Source organism: Terrapene carolina, unplaced genomic scaffold (genome assembly GCF_002925995.2).
Source record: "Terrapene carolina triunguis isolate 2854851 unplaced genomic scaffold, T_m_triunguis-2.0 Scaffold180, whole genome shotgun sequence".
Lineage (NCBI taxonomy): Eukaryota > Metazoa > Chordata > Testudines > Emydidae > Terrapene > Terrapene triunguis.
The window spans coordinates 186,404-207,707 of NW_020664531.1; the positions used below are offsets into that span (position 1 = coordinate 186,404).

At 39.3% G+C, this 21,304-nt stretch overlaps 1 protein-coding gene across 1 annotated transcript in view; it reads left to right on the top strand.

Moving 5' to 3' along the window:
* LOC112113138 (serine/threonine-protein kinase 17A) overlaps positions 1–21,304 on the top strand; it is a 53,928-nt gene that overhangs the window by 17,976 nt on the left and 14,648 nt on the right. The window contains exons 2-3 of the mRNA XM_024209324.3: positions 2,294–2,506; positions 19,373–19,517. Coding sequence (XP_024065092.2) covers positions 2,294–2,506; positions 19,373–19,517 — 358 coding nt within the window. The remainder of the gene's footprint in view (positions 1–2,293; positions 2,507–19,372; positions 19,518–21,304) is intronic.

Genomic DNA, 21,304 nt, shown 5'->3' on the forward strand with positions numbered 1-21,304 from the left:
GCCACCAGAAGAAGTCGTCTTTCAAATCAGTCCTAAATCTCAACAATCTGCTTCCTCCCTGTCATCTTCATTGAACACCAAGCCTCAGATTTGATGTGAGGATTGAGAATTGAGAACCAATCAGCAAGGATCCTTCCCTTCCTCTGTTTGGAGACAGGCTAGTCCATTTTTATCAGCAAATGGAGGTTTATTACATCCCTGAAATTACAGAAAAGGGCTATTATATTCAGTATGAGAAACTACGCACTTTCAGTTCCCCCTACCTCTCCCTTTCAGGGAACCCTCTCACAACGCTGTTCTACTTTCAGAAGTGCAGAAATTGCTTCTGATAGGGGCTGTCAGGGAGGTGTCCAAACACCTTGAGGAGTCAGGGGTTTTATTCTCGATACTTCGTAGTACAGGAGAAGAATGCAGGGGGTGAGGGGAGGAAGGAGTTAATCTAATTTTAGATTTAAGGAACTTGAACAAATATATTTAGAAGCTTTGGTTCTGTATGTTAATTCTGACCTTTATAATCCGTTCACTTTAACTGTGGATTAGTTTGCGACTCTTAATCAGAAGGATGCATATTCTCATATTTCTGTCAGACAGTCATCAAAAGTACCTTTGTTTTGTGGTGGCAGGACACCATTTCCAGTACAAGGCGCTCCCATTTGGCCTGTCCATAGCACCAAGAGTATTGTACAAATTGCCTCTCTGTGATATAGCTCAGCTGAGAAAGCAGGAGATTTTTGTTTACCTATATCTGGATGATTGACTGTTGAAGGCTGCTGTTGACAAAAATATATTAAGCCATATCACTTATACAATCGCCCTTTTTTTCAGACCTGGAATAACTACTGAATGTCAAGTTGAATCCGTTCAACTCAACATTTTATTCTTTAGGTGCCATATTGGACTCAGAAAAGCCTTTTTACCACAGGACAGGTGTTTTTAAATAGTGCAGTATATTTTAAACTTTCAAATATGTCAGAACTCAAAGTAACTTTCTTTCTGAGTCTCATGGCTGCTACTACTTGTGTGAATCTCCTTGAGTGTCTCGGAATTAGGCCAGTGCATCATTGGATGTCCAGATTTGGCTCGTTGACCTGAGACCATCTTCAAATGTTAGTCAACATTTCTTGAAATGTTCCAGACTCGCTGATGTGGTAGGCAGTCAGAGCTAATGTCCTCAGAGACTTCCAGTTCAATCCCCCTTCGCCATCAGTGAGGGTAACTTCAGATGTGTCAAACAATGGTTGGGGGGATAGGCACAACTGAGTCATTGTACAGTTTGAAGATCACTGGGTTTCTCAGTAGAGGGGCTTGCACATAAACATGTTGGAGTTAAGAGAAACTTTGTCTGGCCCTCACGTTGTTCCTCCCTCACATACGTGTTCAAGTAGTGATGTAAAACACAGCCGCTGTAAAACACAACAAATGGGGGTACTCACTCCGTTAATACCGTAGAAATGTGTGGTCTGTGACGACTTACCAAAATTCATGGAGTGCCCCCCCCCCCCCGGCGAAAATTATTGTGCACCCCTGCTTCAGGGGCTGATGCTAGATTTGATAGAGTAGTTTTTCAATTTCTATTAAGTTCAGGCTCTGGTTCCTCCAGGCTATTTTCAGTATTACTTATCCTACTACTCATAAGTGGGAATATGCAGAACTACTCAAAGCAGAAATTAAGGTCAGTTCAGTGTTCTTTGAGATGGCTCTGTATACTCATACGTCCCTCCCCCCCGCCCCCCCGTCTTTTTGTTCTGTATTTTTGGCTTGGTGGTGGAAAGAGATGAGATGGTAGAGGGCACTGTGCCTCCTTACATAGCCTTGCTTCAGAACATTCAGGGATGCTGGGGTTGGGGGCGGGGGGGGGGGGAATAAGAGCACAAGCACTTTAACAGACACTGCTTGGAGATGGTTCTCCCGTTAGGCATCTTTGTGTGGCACACTACATATAAGTGGAATATGCAGAGCCATCTTGAAGAACTCTGGTTACAAATAAGTAACCTTCACTTCCTGAATTTTTTTTTCCTCTACTGAAGGGCTAAATTTTTGTGGATACATTATGGTACAGTGAATAAACTTAAAATATATTCCAGTTTGAGGTGTTACTGGTTCCAGCAGTATCCCCTGTTTTAAATGTAGGGAATATCACTGATACAGGGTAAAAACTCTAAATTTGGAACATATTCTAAATGTTCCCACTGTAGTTTCTTTTGAGTTTTCTAAAATATTAAAATTTGACTAGTGATTTTAATACTTAAATTAAGGATCATCCATCTGATTTAATATTTTGCTTTAATTCCAGAGGGAAGTTTGCAGTGGTGAAGAAGTGTGTCAAGAAAGATACAGAAAAGGAGTTTGCAGCCAAATTCATGCGAAAAAGAAGAAAGGGCCAAGACTGTCGAATGGAAATAATCCATGAGATAGCTGTCCTTGAGTTGGCACAATGCAACCTTTGGGTCATTAATTTACATGAAGTTTATGAGACTGCAACAGAGATCATCTTAGTTCTGGAATAGTAAGTACTAATCTCATATTGTGGGGTCTTATGCTTTTTTCCTCCGTGTGTGTGTATGTGACATACTCACACACTAATTTCCTGAATTATTTGCTGAAAGTGAAAAATCTAAATAATGTGCACCCAAAAGACAAGAAATTTGAAAACTGATATTTCACTGCTGAGTTGCTATAATCATCTGGTTTTCAGATCTGGAAGAAAGAATGAGTAAATCAGGAATTACAAGCAATTTGTGGGATCAAGTGACTATTGTGGACTATATCATTTTCCCTAACCTAGTTGAATTTATAATCTATTTGTAATAGGTTGCCCTGTTTGTAATATACTTGTAGCTTTGTGGTCATGTGATACACTAACTTCTCTAGATGTATTATTTCATTAGAAAAATTAATATAATGTGAAGACACAAGACAGGAGATTCTCTCTCTTGGTAGAAATTGGGGTGGAAGATGCCAGACGTGCCTGCACATACATGGGCTCAAACATAAACATACTGGTTTGGCTGACTATGGGCCTGTATATCCCTTTTGAATACAACTCATTTTCCCCTGTGCTGACATCTGCCAATGGGTGCCCCTTCTTATAGTGATGTACTTTAACCACTGCCTTACAGCATTATTGCAGACAGGTTCCTAGAGAGTGCTGAAACTTCAATTATTTTTCTGTCTCAAGTAGAAATATAAACCTCTTACAGAAAAGATTTATTCATTGGATCTGCAAATCCATCTGGAGTCTCTGCCTCTTTCTTGCTAGTTAGAGTGAAATAAAAGCTAGTTTGAAGGAAGAAGTTAGCAATGGCACTGTGCTTCAACTACAGCTTCCAGTTTGTATTCTGCCACTGAAGATACATGGCATCTTGAAGCCCTCCTATTGGAACAGATATTGCTAATATCCCATTTGTAGTATGTCTTCTGCACTGGATTGTTCTGCTCATAAGACTGTTTTTTTTTCCTGTGCACCAGAGAAGAAGGCAGGTTTTGTGGTTAAGGCCCTAGGCTGGGACTCTGAGTTGTGGATTCAATTTCCTGCCCTGCTACAGACTTCAAGTGACTTCCCTAATGTCACACAATTTCTCTGAGCCTTAGTTTCCCTTTCTGTAAATTGGGGGTAAAATATGTGTTCTCCCCGTGCTCCCTAGAAATTTTATCTGTTTAGACTGTAACCCCCTCAATGCTGGGGCTCTTACTACATGTATATACCTCACTTAGCATAACAGAGTCTCAATCTCCATTAAATTCTCCATCGGCTACTTTAGTACAAATAATAGAAATCCCTTCTGTTTAGGCTCTTCCAGTAGACTTATTCTAGCTGAACCAATGCTAGCTAAATAACTTGTGGTCTGGCAGTTCAGTCAAAACTTTACTTCTTCTGTCAGACAGTTCTAGTTCCTCATCTTCTTAAACACTAGATCAAGCAGTTTCAAACATAAGAATTCTTTAAAATGACTCTTGTCACCTTGACGCTCAAGACAACTTCTAGTCTTTAGCTCTCTGGGCAAAGTGAGAGCAGCAGCTTCAACAATTTTTTAAGATGGCTTGTCTGGCAGGAACAAAAGTCTGTGCTCCAACAGTACCCTATTGGGAGAGAACCTATCAGAAGTGTGGGCGGGGAGGTTCAGGATCAGACCAGTCTGAGTAACTTGAGACTCCTTTCATCTGCCCATTCTTCTTCCCTTTTTCCACTTCTCTCCTCTCCCTACAAAAAAAATAAACAACAAAAACCAAAGTTTCACAAGATGAATCTGCAGTGACTGGAGCCTTTTTAGTCCTGAGTCTTTAATTATGTCAAAATGTCCATAGATCACTGCCAAAAAGGTGATGAAATAAATACTTGTTGCGGCTAAACTGTAAGAGTTATGGTTTCTCCCAAGCCTCTTGTTCCTCTAGATGTTTGTTAAATGACTAGGAGAGAGTGGTTATGGTGCTGGCAGTTCAGAAGCCATTTACGTTATCTGTTATTAGTATAACTCACTGCCTGCCTTGGTGAGAAGCCTGGTTTTCAAGTTTCTCAGATTCTTGTTCATAGGCGAGAATGTGGATTATATGAAATTGTGATCAGGACCTTACGCTTACCCATCCCCATCCATCTGAGAAGCTCAATTAAATTGAAGAGAAGCTGTAGAAGATTAATAGGGATTTGTTTTTAAAATAAATAGTACACTACAGAAGAACCTCAGAGTTACGAACACCAGTTATGAACTGACCAGTTAACCACACATCTCATTTGCAACCAGAAGTATGCAATCAGGCACCAGCGGAGACCAAAAAAAGCAAATACAGTACGTACTGTGTTAAACATTAAACTACTTAAAAAAAAGCAAAGCATCATTTTTCTACTGCATAGTAAAGTGTCAAACCTGTATTAAGTCAATGTTCAGTTGTAAACTTTTGAAAGAACAACCATGTTTTGTTCAGCGTTACGAACATGTCAGAGTTACTAACAACCTCCATTCCCAAAGTGTTCGTAATTCTGAGGTTCTACTGTAGAACCTCATTATAATAGGTATTTTCTAAAAAATGTCAACTCTTTTTATATATTCTTTACTTGCACTACAGTATGTAGATTGTCTATGGATTGTAATTGAGTGAGGTATAGAAAACTGGAATGGTGTCTGTATTTAGTTTGTCAGTGATATTTAAACAGAATAGCTAGTTTCAAAATTTGAATCCAACAGGGATGTGGTGTATGCTTAGACACCAAATCCAGAAGTAAACAATTGGGGGTTTTTTTTGTGACACATGTAATACAGAACTGCTGGATTTTTGATAGGAGGAGTTAATACTTCATTACACATAGAAAGCACATTTAGGATTGTAAACTACAAAAACACACTTCCACTGACTTCAGCAAATATATCTGGACACTTTTCTAATGTCAGCATGTTCCAGTGACATGTTGAAACAAAACTGGTCTGAGTGTTAGTAAACTTCTGACCTTCTGGATTCAGGGGATTAATAAACATACAGTTTAGACTGCAAACTCTTTTTAGGGCAGGGTACTGTCTCTCTATGCTCTTGTGCAGCATGGTAGCAAAATGTGGCACCCCGATCTTAATTGGGGTGGTTGGACACTACAGGGGGCCCCTGGTATATGTCAGGGTTGCGTTCTTGAAAAGGGCGACGGACACCGAAATGACGGATACTGGGGAATTTTTCCCCATAAGAAATAATGGCCTGCCCCACCTCGCCTCTTCCTGCCCAGTTCTGCCCCCTCCTCTGAGTGTACCCTGTCCTTGCTCCTCCCCCCCCCCCCTCACAGCGCCTTCCGCATACTGGAGAAGAGCTGTTTCACGGTGTGCAGGAGGCGCTGGGAGGGAGGGGGAGGAGTTGATTGGCGGCCCACATGGCCACTGGCGGACGGGAGGCGCTGTCAGACGCTGGCTGCCGGTGGATGCTAAGCACCCACAGAAAAAACACACAAAAGGTGAAGCAACGGATATGCGGATCGGGACCGACGTGAATCGGAACATGTTCCCCTGTTGATGAGCGACGGATACGCGAAACAACAGATGAAGAGGAGACATGTACCAGGAACCCCCTGTACTGCAGTAAATACCAAAAAATCCACAGTATTTTATTTATTTATTTATATAATATGAATAAATCCTTGTATTAAGTGGTGATTTAAATTGTTTTCTGAGGGAAGAATATTTAGGAAATAGTCTCAAAAACCGTGCCACCTCTGTCATCTATTAATACTTTTGCAGTGTCTTTGAAGGATGGGAGAGGGAAACTTTTTGTCCACATCTATAAATCCTTCCTTCCTTAAGTGGTTTCAACAGCATTTTTTAACGCAAATAACAAGCTAGTTATTTCCATCAAGATATTTATAATGCACCTGTTGACATGATGCATAGGTGCCCATTTATGCCTAACATCATTTAAATAGGATGTAATTAGTTTGTCTAATCCAGAAAAAATAGATTTTAGGTGGTATAAATATAAATGTCTAGTCCACTTGCTTTATGGTGGTGGCCAAAGTGAGACCTGTTGCCACAGAGTATTTCAACTTTCATAAGGATCCCAACAAAGTAATGAGTGCAGCTAGTTGTGAACATGTAGCATGAAAAGTTTCAAGTATTGTTTCAAGTTTAAAAGTAATAGGGTCCACCAGAGTGGAAATAATGGTATATAGTTTTCATATTTCCGTCTGGGATCTTCTATCAATGGGTACAGAGTAAACTGACACTCCCTCCTGTGGGTCATTTTTTATGTGGAAAGCAAGGCTTTTCTGGCAGTGGATAGTTTGACTTCCATCAGATCTAGTTTTCTTGTACAAAAGTTGAACTGAGGCAAATTGTGTTCACTTTGGCCCCAAATTGCTACTCATGTCTTCCTTGGCTGTCACTCCTGCCAATTCATCATATCCATTTACACATGACTACCCTTATAACTATTGTAAGGGGTCCTTCTAATCTTCTCACATGAAGAGCTCTGTGTAAGCTTGAAAGCTTGTCTCTTTCACCAACAGAAGCTGATCCAATAAAATATTACCTCACCCACCTTGTCTCTCTAATATCCCGGGACCAACACAGCTGCAACAACACTGCATGCAAACAGATAGTGACAGCGAGGCTTAACTGCAGCCATTAAGTTCCAGTCAGGAGCTTCAGATTAATCACTGTGTAGCTTACACATCAGAACAGTTTGGCTACACTGTACCAGAAACAGTAATGTTATGCCAATTGTATGTCACTATGTCAGTATGGAAATGAAACTTTCTAATTAAAATACTCTGAATTATATGGCTCTTCTGGGTATATCTCTGCTGCTTCACATTGCTGTCTCTAAACAACTGATTTTCTAGAAAATATTTTTTGATATACTAGGTTGTGCTGGCCGGCTGTATTTAGACTAAACTTCTCAGACCAAGAACAGTCAATATGTGCTTTATGTAGTATGAGACTGTAGTACAGTCTTAGCACTTCATGAAGAATAAAATGAATTCATGAGAATATATCTTTTTGCAGTGCAATACACATGAAGACTGTTCTTTCATATTAAGCTGTGCATGATGTTATGAATTCATTAAAGTTTAATGACAAAATTTGCATTGTTTTAAGACACTGATAGTTACATGAATGTAAAAGGTGACCTTTTTCTATAATTGGTCCTAAACACACCTGTGAATTGTGGCCTCAAATGCTGTTTTACGTTTTTAACACTATTTTTAAAGAAGTCAAAAGTAAATAAAATATCCCTTGTAGATAAAGTACAAGATTTTTTAAACTTAAAAGGAAATCCACTTTTCTACGAAGTATCTTGTAGAGCTATTTAAAATTTGACACTGCAGATTCCTTTTTTCTCTTTCTTGTACTTGCAAGGACTCTAGTAAAAATATAAAATAAGTATGACACTCATGCAGCATGGTATTTAGCTGCCGCCTTATGTAATTTGTGGGAAGAAAATAAATTCAGTACTTTTTTCATTTAAATACAAGGCATACTGCCATAGAACTGAAAACTTCCTGTGTGCAAAAAATAACCTAATACAATAAATATGTACTACCTACTATAGAAGGTGACCTTTTTATTTCCAATACAGGGAACAAGGTAACAGTTGCCTCTGATATAGGGGTTCCCAAATGTGGTATGCCTGCCCCTGGGGGTATGAGAGACATCTCTGGGGGGTACATGGGAGAAATTGTGCAACAGCGGATTTTACTTATTACACCTCTACCCCGATATAACGTGACCTGATATAACACAAATTCGGCTATAACGCGGTAAAGCAGTGCTCCAGGGGGGCGGGACTGCGCATTCTGGCGGATCAAAGCAAGTTCGATATAACGCAGTTTCACTTATAACGCGGTAAGATTTTTTGGCTCCGGAGGACAGCATTATATTGGGGTAGAGGTGTATTTATTTATTACATTTTCCTAATAGGCTACTCAGGCGAAGCTTTAAAATTCTGTGGGAATTTGTTATATAAAATACAGTGATTAATTTACTTCAATATGTACCAACGAGAACACAGATATACAGAGATGCTGACATACAGAGCCCTCACCTCCAATCACCGTACAGTGTGGGTTCAGTTGTCCAGCAACTGTCCAGTCTGAGTTCAGAACTTAGTCAGGGTTTTTTTGGTTGTATATGTCACACTATAAATAGTGAAATATGGACAGATGGCTAAAGGCAGGTAGTGTTAAGAACACACAAAGTATCAGTAATGAGACGGGTAGGTTTTACGCGGGCAGCTGGTAGATTTGGAAGGGGGTACGCAATAAGAAACGTTTGGGAACCTCTGCTCTAATATAATAGGATCATAATGTTCTTCCGCATCCCTAGTGGAAAGTCCAAGGTGAAGAGGATCTATAACATATCTTCACTGGTACTATAAGTTAACCAGTAGCTGATGCTACCTCCTCTATCTGATTAGCAAACTCCATGAAGTGGTAGTTAAGGTTGAGGCAGGATACATTTCATCCATGCAAAACTTTAAGAATGGAAATAAGTTAATGGGGGGAAAATTGTATGTTCTTTTCTAGCTTCATATAGTCTACAACAATATTGACAACGGACATGAAAACTACTCCATAAGGCTTTCACTTCTACTTCCAGCAGATAACACTGGAACAGAGAAATGTAGGTTGTGTGTTGGGAGATGGGAATTGATATATGACTAATGTGCCAGTCAGCAGTCTCTCCATTCTGATTATCCATGCTGTTGCATTTGTCAATTGTAAAGAGAGATGTCCCTTTGCTTTGTATTGGTCTCTGTCACCTCAGTATATAATGATCTATAATAAAGAAGTGGGGAGAAAAGTTAGAGCACCAATGAATGAAATTATGCTTAGAATTCAAATGAGCTCAACAAAAGATGTTGAAATCTTGTGTTAGTCATGGAGGCCAAAAGCACTTCACCATCACAGTGCATTTTGAAGTCCCAACCACCAGAATTGCTTTGGGTGGTACACAGTGTAATGAATCTTCACCACTTTGATACAGAGTAGTGTTTAGACTCATAAACTTTAAGACCAGAAGGGACCATCAAGATACAGATTAAGATTCTGTCACAGGTATTTTTAGTAAAAGTCAGGGACCGGTCACGGTCAATAAACGAAAATTCACAGACGCCTGTAACCTGTCCCATATTTTTTCTAAAAATATCGTGTGTGTGGACAAAGAGAGCGATTCTGGGGCTTGCAGCTGCTCTAGCCGTGCTGCTGTTCCTGTACCAGGGGCTGACCTCTGCTGCTCCAGCCCCAGGGGGGATGACCCAATCCCAGCTGCTGCTCTGGTGGGCTTGGGGACTGCTGCCCCAGAAGTAGTCACGGAGGTCCTGGAAAGTCAAATAATCTGTGACAGAATTGTATCCTTAATCATGATAATCTAGTCTAACCACCTGCACATCACAGGGCACAGAACCTCACCCTCCTGTAGTAGGCCTTTATCCTCTGGTTGAGTTACTGAAGACCTCTAATCTTGACTCAAAGACTTAAAGTTACACCATTTACTCTAGTTCAAACCAGTGGGTGAGCCATGCCCCACACTGCAGAGGAAGGTGTATCCACTCTTACTTGATTTTCCTCCCACTCAGCATTAGAATCCGGTATGGAGGTTACATGAGCATCTCCCAGCTGTCTTCCCCAGATTTCTAGTTTAAAAGTCTTTTAATTAATTGTGCCAGTTTTTATCTCAGAGTACAGTCCTCTGTCTGTGAATGCCTCCCAGTGGTCAATGCCCTTCTTACGGCACCATTGCCTGAGCAGTCTGTTGATTATCATAATCTTGTCTCGCCTTCACTCTCCTCTGGGGACAGATAGAAAGCCACTGAAGATTACCCGAGCTTCCATTTCTTTAAGTATCTTCCCCAGCCTGGCGCTGTCTTCCCTGATGCATTCCAGCGAGAATCTAGCAGTATCACTTATTCCAACGTGAAGGACAATACGTGGATTCTTTCCTATTCCCATTAAGATCCTCTTTAGCCTCAGATCCAAATTCCATATCTTAGCTTCCGCCAGACAGCACACCCTTCAGTTTTCTTTGTCAGCTCTGATGATAGCCTTGTTGCCCTTCTCAATAGGGAGTCCCAATCACATAGACCTGTCTCTTCCAGGTGTTGGTGTAATTCTCCAGCGTTCCCCCTTCTGTTCTTTCTGGCTGCAAGTCATCTTGTCCTCTTCTTGGAGTCATTTGCTATCCTCCTGGGGCTCCAAACTCTGGCTACCTCCATTGACTCTTCCCCTCTTCTTGTAGGACTAGTCACTCTTCTCTTCTTCCTTGCCTTCCCATCTTCTGTTACTGCTTGTCTGTCTCCTTCATTTTGCACCTCAGCAAACCTATTCCTCAGCTCTATTTCTCCTTCACTAGCCAGTCTTTTTTTCTGCCTTATTCTCATAATCACATGCTTCCACTGGCCACTTTCCTCATCCAATAGTTTACCCTCACAGGCTCATTAATAAAATTACTTATTTGATCAAGATTGAAAATCTGTAATGGCAGATGTGTCAGGGAATGGAGGAAAACAAGACATATGCTTTGATTTATTTGGCTCACTTTACTCACTAATCAGAGGGGTAGCCATGTTAGTCACCCACGAAAGCTTATGCTCCAATATGTCTGTTAGTCTATCAGGTGCCACAGGACTCTTTGTCACTTTTTACTCACTAAGGTTCTGGAGCTACTTGGTGAGTTCTGTGCACTGACCTTGATTTAGACCTATGCCATCTTAGCTGTTAAAATCTTGTTGACATTGGATCAGTTATTCATTTTGGAATGTTGCCTTCCAAAAGGGAAATTGTAACACCAGGTCAAGAGCTCTCTTTAGGGTGATGCCTGATCGGACGGGAAACAGGAGCTTGAGGTTGTATCAGTAAACCTTACTGTCTGGGCTATGGGGAGGAATGGAGTTCTAGCCCCACAATCCTGCCGCTGAAGATACTTGGCCATATCTGTGCTGTTTTCTCTTAGCAGGGGCTTTTCTCTCCTGGAGAAAAATAGTTGATTTGAAGATTTTTGTAAGAACAAGACTTAAGGGGGGAGCTCAGTTGGACAAGGATGATCTGATTCCAGTTGATTAGTGGGACTAGATCCAAAGTTGAAACAAGTATGTGAATCCCATTTATCTGTATTGTTGAATAGGAGAGTACAGAAATCATCTTTTGGAACAAAAACTCTCTAATCTTTCTATTTTGAGGGGGGAGGGAGCTACTGAAAAATTGTGGTGGGACAATTCTGGCAATACCTCGAGTCCTCAGACTTCCTTGCTCTGTTTCACTCTAGCTTTTAGGACTGGGTATTTATATGGAAACTGCTGGCCTCATTCAGGTAAGAGATGAACATTAGATCTAGCTTCCTTTTTATACTCTTGACCCCAGTGAGTGTTTGGATACTGGTAGAGATAGATGGAGTTGCACTAGATTGACACACCTTTTCTTCTCTGAGAGGTCACCTAAATTGGGTAGTTATCTGCAAGGCTCTGATGGACAGGGTACAACAGACTTTTGTTGTCTCCCTTCCTGTTAATTGAGTGTATGAGCCCACTAACACAAAATGAGATGGTTCGTGTTGTGATGCTGTCAGTATGCTGATTAAATTGTTTTCCATCTATTTCTTTGGACCTGGATACTGTGATCATTCAGATTTTTGCCTCTGCTGACATAGCTGGTTGAAGCTCTGACTAGATAAAATGTGTTGGTGGGCTGTGGGAAGTTACAGAAGTGATGCATGACTTCTCTATTGGCAGAATAAGATCTAATGGATGGAAGCTGAAGCAAGACCATTTCAAATAGGAAATAAGATGCAAATTTTTGCAGGTCAACATACTTAGAGATGTAGATGCTTGAAAGCTCTTAAATGAAGATTGGATATCTTTCTGGAAGATACTCACTCCAGTTCAACCATAGATTATTGAGACTGATCATGAATTACTGGGTGAAATTCTATTCCTTTGTTTTGTATGAAGTCGAGACTAGCAGATCACAGTGATAACTTCTGGCTCTTAAATTTGAGTCAATTGCATCGTGATTGTCTATTTAAACTAAGTTTTTTGCAATCTTGAGGTCATGTTGTATTCTTGGCTGATTCTAGATATCCCTGAATGCTTTCTTTCCTTATGCCATCTCATTAGATGCAGACTTCCCCCAATTATATACTTGTCTCTGTCATCTTCAGACTACTGCAGTGTGCTGTATGAGGTTACACCTAAGGAACACTCAGTAAATGTAGCTAGTATAGAATGCAGTTGCCTGCATACTTCTAAGGGTCTGTCTCAAGCACTTATTGCTCAGCAAATCTACAGCATTCCACCATGCTGCGCATTGTCGATGTGGACCCTGTGTTCTTGTAGAGACATACGCTAAGTGATGTGAGGATCATGGAGCACAGACTCGTGCGTTCTAGAAACTACATGGGTTTCCAGTTACCTTCCAAGTTAAATTAAAGGTGGCTTTTGGTCTATTAAAGCTTCTTCTGGATCCTTTGCATCTTACAGACGATCTCTTCCTTTGCAACCTCACCCAGTATTTAAGACCAGGGTGGGATACTTGCATTGATGTTCCCTAGATTTGTAGACTTGAGGCCAAGCATTTCTCAGTGGATTGCCCTGTAATCTTGCATTGCCTTTACTCTCTTGTGCAACAAAACCAAAGTTGTTTAACTTTCCAAGTACATTGAGGCATATTTTATTAATTCAGTCTTTTTCTGATGGGATGGATTAAACAAAGGATCTCAGTATATTGTGAGTTAGGAAATGAGTTTAGTCCCTTTTTTACATTATTGTAAATTTTATTAAATTCTGATCTAGTGCACTGTTAAAATGTGGTGGGGGGGAAAGTAAGCACATTCCTTGGTTGAGTTTAAAGGCAAAAATGTTTTTGATTTGTAGCCATAATCAGTGATACCTTTAAATTTTTAGTTCTTCATTTCTCACTGTTAAATTGACTACATATTTACATTTAAGTAATCATTAGCAATAAGATTTCATTTGAAATTTTAGAAAAAGTACTGCTTGGTACTTACTTGTCTCTACTATACTGCCTTGTTTATGAAAGTGACTCCAACTGCTATAGCTTTTATGTTTTGAAAAAGACTCACCTCTTGAGTTGTTCTACTTCCTCTGAGCCTGTTAGTTAAATTACAGGTGTAGTGCTGAAGACATAAGCATCCAAAACTTGTGCTTGTTACTCTTTTTTTTTTTTTTTACTCTATCTAAATTGTATGTACAACACCAGTAGTTATGAAGATTCTGCTACACTGCAGTTTGTGCTTTGTTTTCCCATGAGCATTTCTTGTGGAGGTAGATGAGGGGGTTGGGAGAAGCTCCCAAAACTGTAATTCCATAATGACTCTTCATTCAGCAAGCTGCAATTTAATAGGCAGTTAAGTTCTTGAAGAGTAAATGTTGTTGTGATAAACATTTCTGTATGTTAATTGGGTATATGGTACTGTTCTTAATTATTTTTTACCAACATTGAGTGGACTTAATATTGCAAAATAAGGTATAAATCCATCAGTGCTTCATTAAGTAATGATATTGTGATCTTGTTAATTCTACTTCACTTTACTGCTTTGAAACAATGATTTACACCATTTTGTACCAATAGAGCCTTTTTACATAAGAGAATAACTACCTGTCTAAATAAACCAACTTATGGGGTTACACCATGTCTATAGTGTAGACATTTATAGTTAGGAACTGAGTATGCTTTATCCTTGTAGGGGGTCTTGCTTTAAATAGTGCTTTAAAGTCTGAGTGTAAAAACTTTTTACCTAGTGAAACCAAACCCCTCTTCTCCTCCTCCCCCCCCCCCCAAATATATATATCCTGGAACATTTATTTGTTAAAGATAGTGAAAAGGTTATACTGTCAATCTGAAACAAAGCAAAAAGACTTCTCCCCCACCACCACCAAAAATAATATATACAAGATGTCCCTGTTTGCTTCCATATCTCAGCAGTGTCTATATAAGTCGTCCTGTGTGTTTAGACCATTTGACTTTTGAAGTATACGCACATATACTTACTGAGAACCATGCATGGATTTCTGAGCTTTGTGTGGCCTACTTAAATTGTAGGAAAAGAAAAGGAAACTCTCTTGTTGGAAGTAAGAATGGGTAAATGTTAATACTGGATTCAAGCAACTTTATTTTTATTTAGGAGATGTATAATGAATTAATTATAGATATATATGTGCAAATTGTGTGATGTTATAAATTAGCTATGATAATAATCTGACATTGCTGTAAATTTATTTTAAGCATACTATTGTTTTTGCTTCCAAAAACCGGAACTGTAGTATAGCTAGGAAATATGTAAAACAATGTACTGTAGTGCAGTTGGCACAACTTGGCATGAATAGTCAGTAGACTTTTGTTGGAGTTCATTATGACATTGTACTTCTAATGACTTGTGACTGTGTTGGCTCATGGCTAGCAGACTGTTTTTGCTTAAGGGCATCATTATGCTCACTGTGCCATAGTGATACACACAACAGTCTTGCAAAAATTTCTCCTCTTGTATTTCTGTAAAGGGTCACTAGTTATTTTATTCAACAACACATCACAGTGTGTTTAAATTCTATACAAATATGTCACCACCATATTAAGAGAGTGAATTGCCTGGAAGAAGTTGTCCTCTTTCTGTCCTCTAAAGAGCAAAAATTAGTATTCAAGAAAAGCTTTGTGTGAATTTTGAAAACATTTCTGCTTCATATTTGCAACTGCTTTTATAAGACTTCTGAAATTATATAGCGTGTCCAAAGTATGAGAGAAAATCCCAGCACATTAGGTTTTCGTCAGATACTAAAGGCCAGATTTGAACAAGTATTTAGGGACCTAAAGATGCAAATAGGTACCTAGTGTGATTTTTTTCAAAAGCACGTAGGAGCCTAACTTTCATTGTGTTGAACTTTTAAAAAGTATTAGGAAGCAGGAGGGCTCAGTGTTCAAAAATGTATCTGAAGCACAAATTTTAGCTGGAGTCTTGAACTGCATCTTTACATGAAAATAGTGATAATTTAAAATAAATGTGTTTTAAAAAAAATTTGCAACCTCACTTACATGCCTAGCTGAACCTTTGAGGTACTAATCTGCACAAGCAAAATCCGATTTCAAATATGTTTTTGTCCATATGGTTGCACTCATATTACATTTTTTTTGTTAACGTAGTTTGCTTGTTTGTACCTTGAGGTAGACTCCAATTTCTACGAATTCCTAAAAAGGGGGGAGGGGAAGCAGCTCTATAACCAAAGAAAATTTGTAGCAATTGAAAACTTACTCCCCTTAAAGTTGGCCTGCCCTTCAGTGACTATTCATGGGTCAAGTCCATTCGGTGAGGACTTGCAGCAAATCAGAGATCTTTCCCAAACATCACAGCAGATGGAGCTGACTTTTCTACTGCAGTGTGCTTACTCTGCTGCAAGACAGCCAAGTAACTTGACCTTTCTTGCTTTATTCACCAATACATTTTTCTGTCTTTTGATTTGTTTAAATAATAAATGAGTTTCTGGGTTTTGTAACTTTTGTGAAACTTTGAATATTTTTAATTTATAATCCCACTAAAATTCAGCCACAGCATAGTTTATTCCATCAGATCCTTCTAGTGATGGCAAAATATGTTGCAAGTCCAGATATTATGAAAAATGTGTAGTAGTGCTGCAACTTTGACTCAGGATGTTTGTAGTTGTTTGGTGTATATAAGGTCCTCAAAAAGGAGGAAAGGAAAGCCTAGACTCCAAAGGCAGTTCTCAGAAAGTGGTGTAATTCTCTTCATTCCCCTCTTACCTCCTCTTCTGCAAATAACAAAACATCGGGAAGATGCAAGAGTGTAGATTACCAATCATGCCATTTGTATTCCCACTAATGCAGCTAATCGTTGAGTGCTCTGGTGCCCTTGGTACAATCAATCTTCATCTCAGAAGTCTGAGGTAGAAGGCATTTTTAATGTTTCTTAGAAGTCTTAACATGTAAGTACTCAACAGTTGAGAAACTGGTGGACATAGTGTATTTTAATATTCCAGCATCTTGTGCCTTTCTTCATAATTCAGCCCATCACTATGGCTGACCCAGAGATTTGCCATCAAGACTTTCCTTTCCAGGGAAGGCATTAGGACTGATCAGTTCCTTATGTGTAAAGGCCCAATCCATCTCCCACTGAAGTAACAGAAGCCTCTGTATTGACTTCAAAAGGAAGTTGGCCTAGGCCCTTAATCTTCTGCAAAGCAAAGAAGTAATTTTCTAAAGAGTGGTCTTATGGATGGTGCTGATGGAAGGAAAGGAAATGGTGCACTTCAAAGGGTATGTCTACACTTCAAGCGGGGGTGGGTGGGTGAGATTCCTAGCTTGAGAAGACATATTCAAGAGCTAGCTCTCATCAAGCTAGCATGCTAAAAATAGAATGTAGCTGCGGGAGCACAAGCAGCCGGAAGAGCTAGCTGCGCTGCGTACGTATCTAGCATCTCTGATAGACACTCATTGCTATTTGCACTGCTTCCTTGGAGGTTTTTAAGGCCCGGCTTGACAAAGCCCTGGCTGGGATGATTTAGTTGGGAATTGGTCCTGCTTTGAGCAGGGGGTTGGACTAGATGACCTCCTGAGGTCTCTTCCAACCCTGATATTCTATGATTCTCTGATTCTATTTTTAGCATGCTAGTTTGACAAGAGCTAGCTCTTGAGTATATCTTCTCAAGCTGGGAATCACACCCCCAGCTTAAAGTGTAGACATACCCTACAAGGAGCCTGGTGCATCACTGGATTTTCACTTTACATTAATATGTTGAGAGCTCAGACTTTGAATATACTAAGATGAGAAAAACTAGCTTTTTATGAAGTTTTCATATTCTAAGATTACCATAACTTGGAACCTATAAAAATGGCAGAATCTAATAAAACAGCTCTTGGGTTTAAGTGCTATAATTGCTCTACATTTCAGTGCAGAGATCTTTTTGTGTGGAAATACTCTCTTAATAGAGGAGGATTTTCATGTTAGTGTAACTGCAATAAGGGGATCTTTCTCCCAGTGCCTCAGTTCCTGAACCTGCAACCTTTCCCCCCCCCCCGGAATTAAAAGATAACTATAGTAGGTGGCTAGTCATTTTTGATGACCATATCTTTCCTACTACTTCACTTTCTTTTCTCTACAGTTTAGCTGACAACGCCAGCAAACAGTATACTAACCACTATATATAGGGCCCTACCAATTTCACGGTCATAGGATTTTAAAAATAATAAATTTCATGATTTCAGCTATTTAAATCTGAAATTTCATGGTGGTGTAATTGTAAGGGTCCTGACCCAAAAAGGAGTTGTGGGGGGGTTCGCAAGGTTATTGTAGGGGGAGTTTGTTACTGCTACCCTTACTTCTGCGCTGCTGCTGGCGGTGGCACTGGCTTCAGAACTGCAGCTGGAGAGCGGTGGCTGCTGGCCGCGGGAGCCCAGTTCTGAAGGCAGAGCCGCTGCCAGCAGCAGTGCAGAAGTAAGGATGGCATGGTATGGTATGGTATTGCCACCCTTACTTCTGTGCTGCTGCCTGCAGAACTGGACCCTTAGTCAGCAGCCGCCACTCTCTGGCTGCCCAACTCTGAAGGCAGCAGCACAGAACTAAGGGTGGCATGGTATGGTATTAGCACCCTTCTGCACTGCTGCTGGTGGGTGCTGCCTTCAGAGCTGGATGCCCGGCCAATGGACACCACTCTCCAGCTCTGAAGGAAGTGAAGTAAGGGGGGCAATTCTGCTACACCCCCTAAAATAATCTTGCAACCCCTCTGCAACTCCCTTTTGGGTCAGGACCCCCAATTTGAGAAATGCTGGTCTCCCCTCGTGAAATCCGTATAGTATAGGGTAAAAGCACACAAAAGACCAGATTTCATGAGGGAAGACCAGATTTCAAGGTCCATGAAGTATTTTTCTTTTCATGGCCGTGAATTTGGTAGGGCCCTAACTATATATCGTAAAATTTTGTGAGAAACCTATAAACAGACAAAACAGAATGCCAAGAATGGTCTGCATAAATCATGGTTTAACAGGATTTGCTTAAGCCTGTCATCTGCTAGTTGGTGATACTCTCATACAGAGCTCTACATTAGTTCTTGTAAGTCCTAGTATGCAGTTAAAGATTTTTAAAATCCTTTTTTTGGTTTGTTTTTATGTCTGATCAGACTTGATCTAGAAATTAATGGCCTTAAAGGCTCATTGTAGACTAACTTGTCCCTCTTTTATTTTATAGTTCATTGACCTTATCAGTTGTGTAAATTATGTATGTTTTTAATTCACATTGCTTAATCAGATGTACATTTTAATCTTTTAAAAAATAATTTTCTATAAAGAGAACAAATTAAAGTTTTAATATTATAACATATGGCACTTAATGTAGTCAGATATTTTTTGAATTTGTAGCCTTATTTTGAAATATAAATCTTATACTAATAATTATCGTTCCAGATTGCTCAGTCCAGTTGTGAATAAAGATTTTTTTACAGGAAAAAACATAGAAAATGTCAATGGAGTAGAAGAACAGTATTGTAGAACAGTAATTCCTTCTTCTTGAGTTCCATTGCTATTACACTGAGAAGACTAGAATTATATGGTATTAGGGATTTGTAAACACTTGACATTTTTACTGATGTATCGATATGTAATTATCAGAGAAAATTTGTGCCTATGTACAAAGTTCATTCACTCACTCTTCCCATCTTTAAATGCTCACACTATGGTGAGCATGCTGTTGATATTGAGAGATGATACCATGATATTGCGAGAATTTGCTTGCCAAAATTGCTTGCTTTAGGCAAGCAGAACTTTGTAAGGCTGATGTGTAAAAGTCATTCATTCTAAAGAACAGTAAATAGTACCATAACCAAAATAGAATGAAGATTTCGACACAGTGTCATTTCTTTTGAAATTAAAATAGATTTTTTTCTTCCGTAGTGCTGCTGGAGGTGAAATCTTTGACCAGTGTGTGGCTGAAAGGGAAGAAGCCTTCAAAGAAAAAGATGTTAAGCGGCTTATGAGGCAGATTTTAGAAGGAGTTTCGTTTTTACACAGAAGTAATGTGGTACATCTTGACTTAAAGGTAAGTGTTTACTTTTCCCATAGAGTATGTCCACACTGCAATAAAACACCTCTGGCTGGCCCGGGTCAGCTGACTTGGGCTTGCATGAGGGTCCCAGAGCCCAAGGTCCAGCCTGAGCCCAAATGTCTACACTGCAGTTTTATAGCCATGCAGTCTGAGCCCTATGAGCCCAAGTCAGGTGACACAGGCCTTTGATTGCAATGTAGACATATCCATAGTTACTTGTTAATATATGCTGACTCAGTGCTATAATGCCTTACTAATGCTAATTTATAAATAAAAACAAAGTTCATATATGTCTATGTACTTCCCAAAGCACAAAATTCACCTTTTGGGGATACAGTAGAGATTAGCAATTTTTGCCTTACATGATAACATTCTGAAAGTTACAAATTGTCTATGAAATATGGACCTTAAATTGCTAATATGTTACACAACCAAAGGGATGAAGTTTCTGTCTTACTGTTGTTAAAAACAAAACTAAGCTTCATGCAGTGTTCCCTCATTAAAGTGGAATTTAAGTATATTTTTGTGCTCTAGTAACATTTTTAAAAAGTAAATTGGCATTTATATAGACCTGGGTGACAGTTTGTGCTTTGTGAAATTTGGAAAAAATTGGTTAAGAAATTGTTAAAAATTAATTGAACACAGCATGCTGTAACTGCACTGAAAATAAACTTACCATTCCAGTATTAAGTGCTCACAAAAGGCTGCTAAGCAGCTGTACTTGGATGCATATGGACTGACGCATTGCATTATGATACTGCATTTGACAACTTAGTATTTTAAAAAAACTTCAAAAGCCACTTAAGTCAGCATTTGCCAACTGTTGCCATTCATTAAGCAGAGATTGAAGTATAAACTGTAGTAACTGCTGGCTAAGGCTGACTTCAGGTTGAATAGTTCAACCATGTGATAAAACCTTGACTGAGATTAGGTTCCTTTGGTCAGGAAACTCATTTATGGTTCCCATGGCAATTATAAGCTGGTACTTTTTCTGCATAGGTAGTATCATTTTGCATTACTATATACAGTCTGGTGCTACCTATTTATAAGAAGACTTATTTCTGTGGGAGTCTTAACTTAGAATTTCTTGAATTTTCTGCACAATTTTTAATGATAGAATTCATTTTTCAATGGTGGAAAGTTTTTTGTTTTTGTTGTTTTTCAAAATAAATACCATAGTTACTTGTCTGGTTTTATTGAGATTATTGTGGGTTGTTGAGCAATATAATCTTTAAGTACAGAATGATAAAACTACTTGGCAAATCCGAATGTAGAACTACTATAAAACTACTTCCAGCCTACCCTGAAGTAGCCTAGTTACCTGCATTTATATATTATGCATTCTGATAGGCTTAACTTGTTTACTGTACAGCAAAATCTGATATAATTTGTTCTGGGGATAGCAGACAAAAATGACAGGGGAGCATGAGAACTCAGGAAGATTAGTCAAGGAGATTATTGGGTCCAAGAGATCTTGCCATGTCAGACAAAGAATCTGTCCTGGCATACACCTTGAATGAGTACCATGCTCTTTTAAATTCCTAACAGAAAATAATACATTTGATTTTGTTAAAAAACAACAAGGAGTCTGGTGGCACCTTAAAGACTAACAGATTTATTTGGGCATAAGCTTTTGTGGGTAAAAAACCTCACTTCTTCAGATGCAGGTTTTTTTACCCACGAAAGCTTATGCCCAAATAAATCTGTTAGTCTTTAAGGTGCCACTGGACTCCTTGTTTTTGTGGATACAGACTAACACGGCTACCCCCCGATACTCTGAT